Here is a 16657-nt window from a genome sequence, read left to right on the forward strand (position 1 = left end):
CCACCCAGCCTGAGCTGGCCTGGCCAGGGGTGTGGGCAGCCTGCCCCTCCTTCTCTCGGAGCCGCTGGGCAGGCCTTGTGCGTGCTGGGGGCTCCAGCCCAGGCGGGCTGGCGAGATGAGAGGAAAAACATGCGGTTTGGTGGGATGGACATGGAAAAACAAGCCAATTAGGAGGAAAACAAACAAACCCTGGGCCAGCGGGGGCACACGCACACACGCACACATGGCCCCGTGTGGGACCCAAGGATGTCCTGCCATAGGCTGCCACAGTCACTTGGGCATTTCAGGAGCCCCCAGAAGGGGCAGCTTGGGATGCCTGGGCATCCAGGAATATGTCTTTATGCCCAGAGAATGACCTGCGTAGGAGTTTTTGCTCACACACAGCCTCTAACATGTTCTCATGTGGTGGTCAGTTCATACGTGTGGACACACTTGGAATTCCAGGCACTTTCCCACACCCACAGTTTGAAAAATATGTTCAGGCTTCAGCTTCATCTCACATACAGTGTTTCAGGTATGGAGTCGTGCTGTTCCCTGTGTTCAGACATGATGGCGTACTTACACATATTCTCAGAATGCCTCAGCCCCTAGGCCGGACCCATCCAGGCAGTCCTGAGATCAAACAGCCCGCCCAGAGTCCCACACAAATGCAGTCTGCAGTCACACACAGCCAATCGCACGGTTACACGCTTGCCCAGGATTTTAGTCACATGCATGAAGCCTCTCAGAGTTACCAGACAGCCTCACAATTGCCATGTCTTAAAAGCAGCTTCTTCCCCATCTTGCAGCCCACTCATAACAGGCCTGATCGCACACTGTCCCACAACCTCACACTTGGTCTCTCACAGCACCCCTACCTCCGCCCACCCGGCCCCTCAGCTGGGCTCCAGCTGCAGCAAGTCACTCCTTTTCTTCCTTTCTTTGTTTTTCTTTCCTCCTTTTCCCTCTGAGAAACCTGGTCCCTGTCAGGAAACCCAAGCCCTTCCCTACTCAGGGCCCAAGGCCAGGCAGGAGTAGCCAGATGAGAGACAGAGCCCTGCCTGGCCCCCTGGTCCCCCATGACCTGCCCAGTCAGAGAGAGGAATTGGTTTGAGGGGGAAGCTGGTCTTATGGGAGAGGATGATCATGGGGGAATGGAGGGGACTGGTCAGTGGGAGGCTGGCTGGTAGAGGGGGCGGGCCTGTGAGTCCAGTGCCTTGGCCCGCTCTGCCCTGCAGAGAGTCCCAGGCAGCAAGGAGCTGACTCTGCAGCCTTTAGTACCCACCCCACCCCCAGCACCCTTCTCCTTTGAAGCTGGGGGTAAGGGGGGGTGGTGGCAGGAGGGGGAGTGGAGGCTTCTCAGCCGACCTCAGAATGTCCTTTTCTCCTGGGGTGGCTGCCAACTCTGGCCTGGCCTGCAGGCCCCCACAAGGCACTTCCTGTGTCCTTGACCATCCCCCACCCCACCCTCATGCCTCTGTGTCCCTGGGCAGTTAGGGAAGGGATATGAGAGGCACACAGGATGAACATGGAACAGACACAAGATGGACACAGAGCCAGGAAGGCTCCCCAGGGGAGGCAGACAGCAGTGGATAGAATGCAGGTTGCCCCTTGTGGGGGTCTTAGCTGGGCTCTAGCAATCCCTGCAGGCCTGGGGCATAGAGCCACACCTTTGCCCACAGCGTAGCCCACTCTAGCTGTTACATACACCCAAGCTTCCCGGATGCCTCTCTGACCCTCTCATCTCTCCTGCTGCAAAGCCAGATTGGGCCCTGGGGGTTCAGCCCCGATACACATACACTTCCCACACACTGGACATGTACATGCAATCAGAGTCACAGTCACGTGTACACTGTGGATGAAAGCCCACAGTTCCCCATGTGTCACCATGGCCACTCGACAAGCATAGACATGTACTCCCCCTTTCACAGTCCCTGGCTTATTGAACTGCCCCCCTCCCATTTCCTGTCCACCTGTCAGGCAGAGGGTGGGGCGGCGGGGGAGGGGGACCTAGGAGGGAGGTGTCAGTGTCCCTGGAGCCACTGACGGACATTCCTTGCCTGGGTCAGATCACAGAAGCTGCCTCCTTCCAGGAACCTGAGCCGCCTGTCCTCACGCCTTATCCAATGCCTGAGTGTGGGACAGCTGGGCTGAGTGCTCACAGCAGCAAGAAATGTGGTTGGATAGCAGAAAGGACTTCCCAAGTGTGTGTACATGTGGTCATGTAGGTGGGGAGGTAGCCCCATCCTAGGGCTGAGTCTCAGCCCTGGCTTGCTGTGTGACTCCAGGCGGGTCTCCATCTCTCTCTGGGACTCCGCACTCTAGATTGCAGGCTGCTGCTACCCTGCTAACCAAGTAAGGGGCTTCCTCAGGGGTCTGTGATGGCGGAGCTGGGAGCTAGGGCTTGGGTGAGGTATGCAGCAAGGGAACAATAGCTTCCTCTCAGTACGCATGTGCACACACGTGCAGTCAGTCATACATGGACACACAGTCTGAGCCGTGCCCTAGATACTCCTGTGTATGTATCTACATTCCGTTATGGGTCATTGATGTCACAGAGACACGTGTAACACATGCACCCACACATGTAGACACCTAGCCGCCCAATGTGGCTGTTCCTGGAGAACCACCGGGCTTGGCCTCATGTTTCTTAATCTCTACTGGGGGAAGCCTAGGATGACTTCTCCAGGGAGTGCACTCTGATTATTCTAGCAACCGGAGGACCCAGTCAGGACACCCCCTCCCCCCACCCTGCAGCCTCCGTTGCAAAGTTTTTCTTTGTGAATGGACACAACGTGTCAGGAGAGGTGGGGCTGGGGCCGATTCCCCCAGACATCACCTCCGTCCTGTGATTGATGAGTGGAGGCCCGCAGCCCCCTGTTCCCCGCAGTTCCCGCCTCCATTGAGCAGGTGGGGGGGGCTCCCTCTTCATATAACCCTTGTTTTTCTTTAATTAAACATCTGGCTCTCTGCGGCCTGGGAAGCCTCAGGCCCTCGCTGACAGCCACCCCTCCCCAACCTCTGGCATTGCTGATGGGTTGAAGGGGGAGAGCTGGAGTTCTGGGGCCCACCTGTCCCCACACTAGTGCAGGGGACTAGGGGTTCCTGACCATGCTGTGCTCACCCCTCAGTGCCGCCGCGGGAGCCCGTGCTCAGTTGCCGTTCCAACACTTACCCCAAGGGCTTCTACTGCAGCTGGCATCTGCCCACCCCTACCTACATCCCCAACACCTTCAATGTGACTGTGCTGTGAGTAGACTTGCCTGTGACCCTGTTCCACCCCTGACCTCTCACCTCTCCTCCAGCCACCCACCGTGCCCTCAGTCCAGACCCTAGCCCAGCCTTGGGCTTGACCTTCCCCCAACCTCTGCCGCACTTGACCCCTGATGTTGGTAACAGTGTCTGGGCCTCACCCTTCCCCAGGCACGGCTCCAAAATCATGGTCTGTGAGAAGGACCCAGCCCTCAAGAACCGCTGCCACATCCGCTACATGCACCTGTTCTCCACCATCAAGTACAAGGTCTCGATAAGTGTCAGCAATGCCCTGGGCCACAATGCTACAGCTATCACCTTCGACGAGTTCACCATTGGTGCGTGGGGTGGGGTTGGTCCCTGAAGCACACTCCGGTGGGAGTGTGTAAGTGGATGTGTGCCAGAGTTGTGTGTGAGCACCGGGAGGGATGTTCACATGTGTGCATGGTATGTGTGGCCCACACAGACATATGTTCATGGCATGTATAGACCTGTGAACATTGGCGTGAACGTCCTTTACCTGCATGGGCCAAGAGACCTTTCCAGCAGCTCTTCCCATCATCTCTCTGGCTCCCAGAGCATATAGGAGGGGGAGGGGGGCAGGCTGGGCCAGACCCTTGTGCAGCTGCAGCCTCCCCCCCACCCCACGCTAATGGCTTCCTTACGGCTTGTGATGAATGAGGTGTCAGAACAGGAGACAGGACTGGGACAGATACCGCCCTCACCCCACCCCCATCCCCACCAGACCCCTTGCCTGCTGCTGCCCCATCCCAGCCAGATCCCTAGCCTTCCCCTCCCCCACCCCCCCCCGCCCCCTGGCCGCCCCCCCCCCCCCCAGCCAGACCCCTTCCCCTACCCCATCCCAGCCAGACCCCTTGCCTGCTGCTGCCCCATCCCAGCCAGACCCTCATGGCTGGGTCCCCCAGACTGTTTCTACATGAGCTGGGCCCTTAGACTCCCATCATGTTCTCAGCCTACTTCCAACCCATATCTGCCACAATTGTGGACTATCTCTTAACCTTGACCAGCTTCAAGAGCAGTTTTGAGTCCAGGCTCTTCCCGGGGAACAGTGTATCTCAGTTTGGAACTGGAAGAGTTGAGGTGAAAAGCCAAGCTTGAGAGGAGTGTATGATGCTGGTGCAGGAGGGGGTGACCCAGGGGACAATGGAGGCAATGCTGGTAATGGTGGAGCCATCCTATAGACTCAGTAATTGGGATGCTGGTCATTATTAGCATGGGGTTGGGATGATGGGATGAAATTTGGGATATCGCTATCATGAGCTGGTGACAGTGACTGTAGTGACAGTCCTTGGTGGTGACAGGCATGTGAGAGGTGGAAATAATGAGATGGTTGTTAATGGTAGTTGCCAGAACTGACAGCAGAGAAGAGAGGTGGCCACTGTGACAACTAGGACGGTGGTTGGCAATGTAAGATGGTGGACATAGCGACTGGAGTTGACAAAGTGGGATCATTCCCAGCAATTAGTGAGATAATGAAGCTGTGTTGCCTTAACAGTGAAGCCTGACCCTCCAGAAAATGTGGTAGCCCGACCAGTACCCAGCAACCCTCGCCGGCTGGAGGTGACTTGGCAGACCCCTTCGACCTGGCCTGACCCTGAGTCCTTTCCTCTCAAGTTCTTTCTGCGCTACCGACCCCTCATCCTGGACCAGTGGCAGCATGTGAGTGTGTGCCCTCCTCACATCCCAAGCACCTGAGTCAGAGCCGCATGGCACGGGAGGGGTCCATACACCAGTATCAGCAGGCCGCTGTTCCAGTGTGAAGACTGGGCGCAGCCAGAGAGACTTTGTTTCCTTGGGGAGAAGGGAACAGATGGGCCTGGAAGGATGGATGGGACTCAGGAAGGTATCCTGATCTGAAGCCCTAAAGGGTTCCCTGTGATGTCCATGAGTGTGATGGGAACACATCTGTTTTTGTGGCTCCCAGGGTAATGGGGAGAAATCCCAGAAGGGAGATGGCAGACAGGACAGGTGGGATTTTCCTTTCCTTAATTCTGGCTCTCAGCCCTGATCAGGCCTCTCCCTCTTAGACTCTGGCCCAGGCTGTGGGCCTCTACTGGACACAAAGGGCATTACATCTCTGTCCTCAAGGATTCACAGGCTCAAGGGTTCAGGGGGTCAAAATCAGGCAGTGGTGTCAAACTTGTTCCATGGTATGGGTTCAGGCCATGACTAGTGTCACGGCCCAAAGTCAGATGTTACTGAGGGGTCCGCTCAAGTTTATAGGTCGGAAGGTATCCCAGGCCAGGAATGGAGCAGTCTGGGGTCAGCCTGTGGTCTGGGATGTTACTCAAGCTATAGTCGTTCTGAGGAGCATCCAGGTGTTTGGGGCCGACTTAGCGTTCCCTCTCCTTGGCAGCCCTAGGCCCATAGTGCTGCAGGCTCTCTTTCTGGCCCGTGAGGTCTGTTGGCTAGGAGTGGGGCTATGAGGGTGCTCTGTAGGCTAACCCAGGCTGGTACTCAGGGATCAACCCACCCACTGGGCTCCAGTCCCATCTCCTCACGCCCCCCTTCCAGCTACCCTTTAAAGTACGTAATTTGATTCCAGGGTGCCTGTCCGGGTTGTAGGCCTGGCCCCCACAAAGGCTGCTCACATGTTCTCTGACGGAGTCCGGAGTCCCTCCCGCCTGGCCAGCTGCCCGCGCCTAATGCATTGCTAATAACCAGGGTCTAGTTTCACAAGCCCCCCTCCCCTGCTAACGAGCTACAGGCAGCAGCCCCGCGCATCGCAGCGCACACGCCTCGCGGTGGACCTGGCGTGCCGCCCACCACACACACGGGAACATGCACACGTACACGTGGTTCCCAGCAGCAACCATGCTCCATACATGTATGTGACTAACATGCCAAGAGCACACACTGAAGGACTTCCCCCATACCGATGTGAGCCACGCAGAGTATGAGGACTCTGTGGTAAGAGCATGTATGGCCGCTGGCGTGCTTGCCCTGTTCCATAGCTTGTTGGCATTACAGTTGGCTCGATTTATGGCTCTTTTGAACTTGACTTTCACTCTGAGTAGAATCTACTCTGCTGGATCCTTTACGTTGGAGAGAAGCAGGTGTATGATCGGGAGCGGGTATAGAGAGGAGAGCAGAGGAAAACATCACTGGATTTTCAGAGGGAAATGAGAGCTGTAGGCCAGGATGAATAGGAATGGGTACCATGAGGTCTGGCAGGGGCTTTCTCAGCATGGACAAGGCGGGGCAAGTACTGGGACCCAGCATGGGTTCCCTGCATCTTCTGCTCTGGCCTGACTCAGCAGGGAGGCTGGAGGGCGGGTGTGACGTGTGCCACGGCAGACTGAAGGGAGGACTCTGAGGCAGATGCCAGCTACCAGAGAATTCCTGCCAAGTGAGGAGCCATTCTCTTAAGGGTGTGGATTAAGGGATCAGTGACAACCTAGCAAGAAGGGCTGGAGGCTAGGGGATATGGCTGCCAGGAAAGCACTGGACTCCTGGGCCACGTTTCTAGCAGTGTATGGTGCCCACCATAAGCCCACCAATGAGGTGCTAATTTGATCTGTTCTCCATAGCTCTCTCTGTGTCTACTCAGCCAGAGGTGATCTTTGGAGGGCTAAATGGTATACGGAACCAGAGGAGGAACTGGGACCCAACTTCAGGGTGGCGAGAGTCTGTGGGGTCCCTCGATCTTCCAGAGCTGGGAGTAGGACTGACTGAGCCCAGGTCTGGGCCCTAAATGACTTTCACCCTGACCCTGACCTTTACCAGTGTCTCCTCCTCTAGGCCACAGATGGGAGCGGGAGGGGGCAGGTTATTGGAGGGGCTTCCTTAGACCCATCTTCACACACGTGAATACACACACACACACATGCATTCTTGTACTCTCAGCCTGTCAGGTGGGTAGCCTAGACCCCAGTGTTCCGGGAAGGGAGATTGGAACAGGGACCAAGAAAGCCCTGAAGCCAGACGTGGCCCAGAGCAGCCCCCTCCTCCGCCCCTGCCGGCTGCCCCTGTTTACGAGGAGGCTTAATGAGGCAGCGGGTGCCGCTGAGATGAACCAGAGCCCAGCCTGGGACTGGGAGGGGCGCCGGATAGGCAGGCCAGCCCGTAGGGTGGGGGAGACCAGCAGAACAGGGCTGGCCCAGGCGGGGGTGGGGTGGTGATGCCTCTAGGAGGAAATGGAGCAGCTGTCCTGCTGTCCGGCAGCTTGGGAACTGCCCCCCCCAACCCTTCTGCCTCAGACAGGGTGATTACCGTACTGTGGCCTTCCCGAGGGAGAAGCCTAGTTGGGGCCAGGCTGGTGAGTGTATGGGGCATCTGGGAAGCCAGGCTCTAAGCTAGAACCCATGATGACAACAGAGCTGGCCGAAGTGTGTTAGGTGCTTCCCATGCGCCTGAGTCCTCACCCTACTCCTGTGAGGTAGGTCAGGAATGCCATTTTATAGATCAGGCCAGCAAGGCATGGGGAGCTTAATTTACTTGGTCACCTGGCTGAGAGGGGACAGAGCTAAAACCTGGACTCAGGCAGCCTAGCTCCCCATCTGTATTTACAACCTTTCTTCTAAGCACATCACCAGCTCCTCTCTTACCCTGTTACTCTTGTCACCTCCAGGCAGAGACAGATCAGGGCTCAGGCTGGGCACTGGGAGGGAGCTGGGATGACAGCAGGGTGAGACATTGAGCAAAGTCCTGCTTCTCTTCCCCCGGGGGTGCTCCTGGTCTCCTAAAAGATTTTCTTACTCTCCTTCAGGATCCTCTTCCTTCCCTCGGGGTCTCCTCCCCAAGATTTCTTTACCCGCCTTCGGGAATATTCTCGATACCCTCTTTCTCCCTCCGGGGGCAGCTCTCTTTTCCTCCAGTAGGGGGATTTTCACTCTTTTCTCCCCAGAAGTGTTCTCAGTTCTTCTGGGGGTACCTCACTCTCCTGACCCCCAGGGCTCCCCACCCCCATCCTGTGGTCTGGCTGCAGGTAGAGCTGTCAGATGGCACAACGCACACCATCACAGATGCCTATGCTGGGAAGGAGTACATCATCCAGGTGGCGGCCAAGGACAATGAGATTGGGACATGGAGTGACTGGAGCGTGGCCGCTCATGCCACACCCTGGACTGAGGAGCCACGACACCTCACCACTGAGGCCCAGGCCCCGGGTAAGCACCCCTTCGCCCTCATTCCCCCAGGGGGCCTGTGCTATTGCCTGGCTTTATCTCCCACCTTCCAAATCCTCCCAGGACTTAGAGTCTGAGAGCCTCTGCCCCAGGCACTCTGCGGGCTGCCACACTCCTGTCTGTCTGTCCTACTGAAGCTGGTCCTGGTCCTGGTCCTTGCTGTCTGGTCATTCTTGGTAGGGGCCATCAGGTGGAAGGGTCATCTGAGAGCCATGGGGAAGCAAGATCTGCCTGGTGGGTGAGGCAGGACATGTCTGAGAGAGGAAGCAGGGGCTGTCTGATGGGGGAGGCAGTACTTGCCTAACACAGGGAGCAGGAACAGTGTGCCTGAATCCCCCAGACCTGGGATTGGACTGTAGCCCCGGCCCGGCCCTGAGTTCCCTCCATGTTCCCCAGAGACCACGACCAGCACCACCAGCTCACTGGCACCCCCACCCACCACGAAGATTTGTGACCCTGGGGAGCTGGGCAGCGGCGGAGGACCCTCAGCACCCTTCTTGATCAGTGTCCCTGTAACTCTGGCCCTGGCTGCCGCTGCCGCCACTGCCAACAGTCTTCTGATCTGGTAAGTCAGGTGAGGCTGGGTGGTAGAGGGGAGCCTGAGGGGACCCCCCATCCCACCCTCATCCCTCACAGCCCCCTGCCCTGTCTCCCCAGAGCCCGGCATCCCGTGAGGACATGCCAGCGCACCTGCAGAGGAGCAGGAGGCCGGAGCTGAGCCCGCAGACTCCAGTTTCTATTTTGCACACGGGCAGGAGGACCTTCTGCATTCTCTTCAAACATAATTTGTAGAGACCCCGGCAGGCCCGGGCCTGCCACCCCCTAGCCCTGCCACACCATGTTGGCCCTCCTTGGTCCCTCAGGGGAGGAGGACCCTGCAGCTAACCCACCCACCAAAGACCCCCCACCCCAACCCCTCGGCTGGACCCTCCAATGCCAGCGACTCCCAGGAGCCCTTGGGGGGGTCTGAGGGGAGCCCCTCATATCCATAATTTCTCCTCCTGCCCTAGCCTCCTGTTTGTCCCAGGGTCTCTGTTGCCACCATCAGATTATAAGCTCCTGACGCTGGGGGGGCCCAGCCATCCCCCTCCCCCCAGCACCCACACTTTTCACTCCCCCACCTGTGCCCGTTTTGTATGACCCTCCCCTTTCCCTGCTCCCACCCCGCAGTATTTAATGCCCTGTCAGTCCCTTCTAGTCTGACTCAATGGTAACTTGCTGTATTTGAATTTTTTATAGATGTATATACAGGGGTGGGAGGGTGGGGGGTTCTCATTAAACGTCACCATTTCATGAGTCCTTGAACCAGACCCATTTGGGGAGGGTATCCTTCTTCCAAGGATCCCTCTTAAGGCCTGGAGGAGGGAAGAAATTCTGCTTAGCGACAACTCTTTCCACAGAGATGGGGACAGGCAGTATTGCCCTCAGACAGGTGTGTCTGGAGGTGGGGGCTTTCTGCTGCTTTGGAGGATAGGGTTTCCTGGAGGCCAGAGGCAGAGTTGTGGGGGATGAGGGGTCCCAGTGAGGCAGGTCCCACGTGGGGATGTCCAGTCAGTCCTGGAGGCTGCTAAATCCTGACAGGGAAAGGCCCGTCAAGGGTCATCTCCGGAGCTGGCCTCCAAGAAAGCCTTGGCTTTACCCATGGGGGCAGAGATACAAGAAGGCGAGAAGGCTGGACTTCATCCTTGGGGTACGGGGGGTGGCCATCCCTGTTATGCAGCTCAGACTTGTCAGGGGCTCTAGCAGGTCAGGCCTAGGGCTCAGCTAGGCTATGAGGCTTGGGTGCAGAGTATACTGGGCCTGGGCGGGGCGGGAGGCTGCCTGAAGAAGGCCACTTGGAATGCGACTAGGGACTGGACCTGTGCTGCAGGACTGGAAATGTGGGATACAAGATTGACCCCAGGGTTAGATAACAGTTGAGACTCCAGGTGAGTGGGAGAGGAGCAGGCTTTGGTTTTCCAGGGTGCCCAGTCTGAGGTCTAGCTCTATACCCTCCCCACACCCTTCTAGTCCTCAAAATGGGATTCCAAAGCCCCTTCGGTTTCTCCTCAGAGGAGGGGCCTGTGGCTCTGTGCCAGCCCCCTTCTGCCCCTGCTCAGGTCCAGCCCCTTGTAGAAGCCGCTGCAGCTTCTACCATGGTGGGGGGCCACTGCAGCTCCTTAGCTGTGGATGCCTCTGGCCTGGGGGTGGGAGCAAAGGGTTAGACCAGAGCCCCAACCTGGGGAGCCAGGCTCGGCCTTGCTCTGGGTGTCTGGGACGAGAGAGATGAATCAGAGGCACGAATACACGGACATCGGTGCACGGTCCCCACAGCAGGTGCTGAGTGCCACACCTGCAGTAAGCCACTCATCCCATGACTACACACATGCGCGTGCGCGCACACACACAAACACACACACACCCCAAGTAAAACCCTTTACTTCAGACCAGGGTCAGAAAATGGACTTTGCTTGCTGGTCTCATAGGCCTGCATGGGATCATGCTCCCAGGAGGAGGGATCCGTGTTGCCTCACACACTGACGAGTTACCCCTGGATAGGGCTTGGAGCTGGGGAAGGGGCTCAGAGTGAAGGTGGCTGGCTCTCTTCCAGGCCAGACACTACAGGAGGAGATGGTGTGTTCCAGGTGGGAGATCTCGTGGAAAACAAAGGTCTGATGTCAGGATAGAGGGGCCTGTGGCTTTTCAGGCTGAGTAGCCTCAGCTGTGGGAATACATGACTCTAATTGCAGGAAGAGGCTCCCAGCATGGACATACTGAGAAGTGGCTGTGGATCCACCCCTGAGCCCTGCACCCCTAATTTGCCTGTTTATCTGGTTTCTGGGAGATGTAGCTTGAGCCTGAACCTGTATTCCAGGTTCCTGGGAGTAGGGGCCACCAACTCTTGCGAAAGACATTGTATTCCTGGGGTGGGTCTGAGCCTACCCCTTCCCTGTCCTCATGGTTGTGTAGCTAAAGTTCAGAGGTCTCCGGCCTGTGCTGCCTTCCTGCCTTGAGTGACTTGGTCAGCCCTGACCCACCCACCGCCCACCCAGGGCTTGGGCATCAGCAATCTGGCCTCTATTAGCAACATGGGAAAGCAATTATGTAGGGTCTGGGGAGGGGAAAGAAGGAAGGGGGCCTGCTCGTGCCTGAGAGGCCAACAGAGAGGACTGAGGTATCTCCCTGCCCCCAACCTCAAGAGAGAGACCCAGCTTTGTTCAAAGTGCCAAGGTGGTTGGAGGGTCAGTGTCATTGCCTCTGACAGGCCTGGGCTGGGAGGTGGTCGTTCCCCTTTGAGAGTCTTAACCCTCAACCTCACAGAGGCTGCTCGCTTTGAGGGCTGGTCTTAAAGAGTGCTGTCTGCTGCTGCCTCCAAGTATTGTCTCTCCATGTCATTATTTCCCATGGTGGTTCTGGGGAGCTGGGGTAAGTATAGACATCAATTCTTAAAGCTAAATCAGATCTCACAAAACTGCTGAGGGGGGCTGCCGGGGTGGCTTGGATCCCAGGCCCAATGTGTATGTTGGCTCAGCTTTTCAGCTCACTAGTTCTCTTTGCTCCCCCAAGGGGCACTGGAGATGGGGACCTGCCTCTATGCCCCATTCTTACAAGGCTAACTTGTTGCTGCCCCCATCCTCTTACTGCGCATTTCCAGCAGTTTGTCCCATTCCTATCTCCGACCATGTCTTTGTCCTGGTTCCTATCCTGTATTTCTCTCTCTATCTCTATCCTGTCTCCTTCTCTGTGTATGTCTCTAACTCCTATCTCTGTCTCCAACCCTGTCTGTCTCTCTGTGTCTCCTCCCTGTCTCTTACTCTTGCCTTTTCTGTCTTCCTCTGTCTCTGTGTATCTTTCCCCAGCTCAGTCTCTTTGTGTCTCTCTGGCTCTGCATGGATCTCCACCCCATTTCTGTGTCTCTGTTCCTCTTCCCTGACTCTGTCAGCCCCTTCTCTCTCTTTGCCTCCCTCTTTGTGCTCCTGCCCTGGTCCAGACCCCGGCCTGTGGCCACTGTGCCTCTTTGGCCTGAGCTGGGGACTGTCCTGGCTTCTGCTGCCCCCTCTCGGCCACCTGCCTGCCCTTCATTCCTGCTCTGGGTCCCGTGGGCTAATCTGATCGTTGACACACCCCACCTCTGCCTTCCGGCAGCCAGCCAGGAGAGGAGGGTTGTTGGGAGACCTCTGGGGCAGCCTCTAGGCCTGGAACTCCCCAGAGCCAGTGGGTAAGCTCATTAACTCCCTAGACTGGGACTCCGGAGAAGTTCATCTTACACGGAAAGGATGAGAAAAGCTTTGGGTGTAATCCTCACACCCTTCCCTTCTCAGAGGAGGGCAGAGAGGAAGGAGATCTGAGGAGGCAAGTCTGATGGAGCCAGCATTGGGAGAGGCTGGAGGAGAACTTTTCTGACAGGGGTACTCCAATGGGGAAGGGCTAACCTGAAGGTAAGTGGGCCAGTGTGACAGGATTAGTCTGAGAGGAGGCTGGTCTGGGACATGCTGCTGTAGAGATCTCTGTTGGAAGGGCCAATCTGAGGGGGTAGATTAATCAAGAGAGCTGCTAAAGAGTCCTATATGAGGAGAGATCACTCTGAAGGCACACAGGTCTGAGAACAGGACCACCAACTAGTCTTAGTTTGCCTAGGACTCTCTCAGTTCTAGCACTGAATATATCAAGTCTTGGGAAATCCCTCGGTCTCAGGGAAACTGAGACTGTTGGTCACCTATTTGAGAAGGCCTTGCCTAACAGTGCTGGACTGATGGGAAAGTCGATCTGAGGGCGCGTGGATCTGAGGGGGCCTGGTTTGACAGTGCCAGTCTGTGGGGAGAGGCTGTTTAGGGCTAGAAGCTGCTTTGGCCAGGAACCAGGCCTGTAAGGGAGTGGATAATTAGGATCCTTCCAGAAGAGCAGTGGCTAGGGGAGTGGCCACCAGGGGGCAGAGCAAGCTCTCAGGAGAATCAAAGGCAAAGGCCCCAGAGAGGGGAGCCAAACAGTGCGGAGCTGAGCGCAAAGTGTACCTTCAGACCTTCAGTATCATGTGTCATGGGCCATCACCTGCAAGTTTGTGGTGAGGGTATACAACCACAGAGTTGTGGTTTTGTGTGATTAGGTGACCAGGGGCACATCTGTGGTATGTTAGCGTGTAGCCTGTGATGCAGAGGGCGTCTCATGTGGTGGTGGCTGAGGCCTTACCTGTGGCTGTAGGGAAGGGAGCAAGAGCACCCTCAGGACACAAGGACACAAGGCGGAGACGCTTCCTCCGGAGAGGCTGAGATGAGAAGAGGCAGGAACTAGGCTTTTCTACTTGTATCTAATGTTGCTCTCTGTAATATTCCCCAAGAGTCTAAGTGCTTTGGTCACACCCCAGTGCAGCCCCCAGACCAGAACGCATTCCTAGGGCCTGCCTGCCATACTCTCTTCTCTCCTCCTGCCCCCTTCAGCTGGCATTCCTCCAGCTGGATATCACCCCTGCCCACCCCAACCCTCCCATTCCCCAGTCATCGTTCCTGTCTGTCCTACTTCCCTGCCTCGATTCGTGCTGTGCACTGCCTGGATGCTGTCTTGAGAAGCACTGGAGGTCCCTCTGATGCTGCCTCCTGCTCACTCCTCTGCCATGGACTGAACACCCACTTTGTACTAGTCCACTGCCCCCCTGTTTCATTCCAGGGATCTGAAAGTACTAGGGGCTGCTAGGTTCTTCCCCAAAGGAGGGATCTGAGGGGAGACATATGGACAAGGCAAGGGTGGGATCTCTGGGTTAGGAGGCAAAGTGAAGGTATCACATACATAATCACTTTACTCCCTCGTACCCCTCCCACCACTAACAAGAGGAAAAAAGCCCAAACCAAACAAAAATGTTGCTAGAAACTCAAGTCCAACCAAACATGCAAATTCTTTTTATAAACCTTAAAATGTGATAGCCAAGGAAAGTAACAGAAGATAATGGTGCAACAAGTGAGTGGTATGTCTCCTAACCCATGCCCAAAAGGACCATTGAGAAAAGATGAGTCAAAATACCAGCCATTTGCACTAACCTCCTGGAATCTGAGGAAAATGGATTTTTGTGTGAGTAAGTAGCCTTAGGAAAAGTCTTGGGGAAAGCCTTTGTAAATAGAAGACCCTGTGTTCCTCCGTGAGACCTCAGGAGAGGCGAGAAGAGCTGCCATGGCTTGGCAGCCTCCAGAGCATGGGGGTAAGGCTGGGGAAACAAGCCAAAGTCTACAGGATGGGATATGCCCCACCTCCCAGCTGGAAAAAGGTATCTATGAGGGCCGCAGAGGAGAGACTCCTCGGGGGACTCCCGAGGAGAGCTCCTCGGGGGCCCATCAAAGTCAGCAGATAGCCTCAGCCAAACCACCGCCAGGGCACAGAAATGGGGTGGGTGAGTTTGAAAGCAATATTCAAGTTCAAACCACAGCTCCCAGGGGCAGATAAATTGGTCCAGATGGGAAGGGGCTCAAGGACCTACACTCCAGAGTGAAGAGAGGTATGCTAAAGAGTTTTAAGTGGAAAGCTAATGGCAATGGCCCTTAGGCATTTGGATCACAGCCACAATATAGGTAGGAAGGAAGTAAAAAGGGAAACCGGAGGGGGAGAAGGAGGGAGGAAAGGGAAAGGAACAAGGAAGACAGGAAGCAAAAAATAAAGGAAGAACCCAATCTAGAAGAAAACAACCAAAGGCATAAAAGAATCCTGGCAAGTTCTTCCTGTTATCAAAGGCCTTAATAATAGTATGAAATCCAGAAAACAAGAACTCAAAGACAAGATGATAAGACAGAATGAAACGAAAAGGGAGATTTCAGAACTAAGGAAAAATAGCAAAGGACGCAAACAATACCATTGCAGATACGACAGACTAGCAGTAACAACACAGAATAGGTATGGCTGAAAATCAAAGAAATTTGTAGGAAAGGCTTTGAGATCCTGAGAGTAAATATGATGAGAAAAGGTAAATATATTAAAGCAACTAGAGTGAAGTTAATTGAACAAAGGCAAGCTACCATAAGCATGATTGTTGGCTGCCCTAACATTGAGGTTCCAAAAATGGAACAGAAAAAGACACTTAAGGTATTACATAGAATAAAACTTCCCCTGAAAATAAGGAAAAACCAAATATCCAGATGGAAAGTGAACAACCTATGCCAGAATAGCAGATACAGAATAATGGGCATAAAGATAGACTGATTTAGTCACTAAAGTTGGAAGATAAAACAAGAATACTTCAGGAACCAAGGCAGAAAGAGCAAGTCATATATGGGGACAAATTCATTCTGATCTTAGATGCTCTCCAACATAACATGCCACAAGCCAAAGTGAGGAAGCAGTTATCTATGAAGTTGTGAGGGTAAACAAGAATTACCCCAAAGCATAACCAACAAAGTGGCTGATCTCAGTCACTGCTCTGGGGATAGATAACCCATGAGCTCTTCTGAAAAAACAAAAAACAAACAAAACTACACAGTAACAAAATTCAGTCAGCCAAGAGTTAGTCAAAATGAGCTGAGGAAGGGAGAGTCCTGGTAAAAGGACCTCTGGTAAATGGCAATTCCCTCTAGTTTAAGATTAAACTGGGAATTTCAGTTGCAGAACAGAATGTAAATAAAAACTCATAAAGTTAGAACAACACTGGCAACATGATCTGGAGAGAAGGGGTGGGAAGGAGAGCAGAGGTGCTCCCAGCATTTGCCTTCATAGTTGCAAGCAACTAATGGCTTCTAAAACTTGACACATAATGATACAAGTCCTACTCCAGCCTCTTAATCAGAACTGTTGTTGTTGAGAGGGGTCTTTTAGGAGTGAATATTTTTTGAGGTGAAGAAATACCTAGCTGCAGTTCATCATTCTTTCATTTTCATGTGTTTCTTTTCCCTCAGTTAAATTCAAGTATATTTTGTATGTTGTGTTTAAAAAAAACACACAACAAAAACAGCTTCTGTAGTATGTCCCATTCTTGTATAATTTTTCTACTTCTCTAACTCTTTTTACATTACCTTCCTCCTCACTTCCTTCCCCCCACCCCAAAGCGTTATGCTCACCAAGTGTTAATACTGACCGTTTCTGGGGGTGAGACTTTCAGGGAGATGTTGCCTTTTTCTTTGTATTTTTTTGTATGTCGTATAATTTTTAAATAACAAGCCTGTATCTTTTTTCAGTCTATTTTTTTTTTTTTTTAAAGACCATCTATCCATTTCTCTTGTTTTTAGATAAATCACTTAACCTCTCTGAACCTCAGATTCCTCATCTTCAATCTGAGGACAACAAGATTCCCATTAGGGGATGTTTTGAAGTGTGTGCAATAATATGTG

At 54.3% G+C, this 16657-nt stretch overlaps 1 protein-coding gene across 4 annotated transcripts in view; it reads left to right on the forward strand.

Annotated features, from left to right (window-relative positions):
* The window catches only part of CNTFR (ciliary neurotrophic factor receptor), a 38227-nt gene extending 28594 nt beyond the window's left edge, over window positions 1–9633 (forward strand). For 3 of the 4 annotated variants that reach the window (XM_059411456.1, XM_059411455.1, XM_059411457.1), the window contains 6 exons: window positions 3111–3228; window positions 3403–3569; window positions 4748–4911; window positions 8180–8360; window positions 8775–8943; window positions 9036–9633. In XM_059411456.1, coding sequence (XP_059267439.1) covers window positions 3111–3228; window positions 3403–3569; window positions 4748–4911; window positions 8180–8360; window positions 8775–8943; window position 9036 — 800 coding nt within the window. In that variant the 3' untranslated portion in view covers window positions 9037–9633. Of the gene's footprint in view, window positions 1–3110; window positions 3229–3402; window positions 3570–4747; window positions 4912–8179; window positions 8361–8774; window positions 8944–9035 lie in introns of those variants that run through there. The other variant, XM_059411459.1, reaches the window with a different exon arrangement.
* The last annotated feature ends 7024 nt before the right edge of the window (window positions 9634–16657 follow it).

This window comes from Mustela nigripes, chromosome 9, assembly GCF_022355385.1.
Source record: "Mustela nigripes isolate SB6536 chromosome 9, MUSNIG.SB6536, whole genome shotgun sequence".
Taxonomy (NCBI): domain Eukaryota; kingdom Metazoa; phylum Chordata; class Mammalia; order Carnivora; family Mustelidae; genus Mustela; species Mustela nigripes.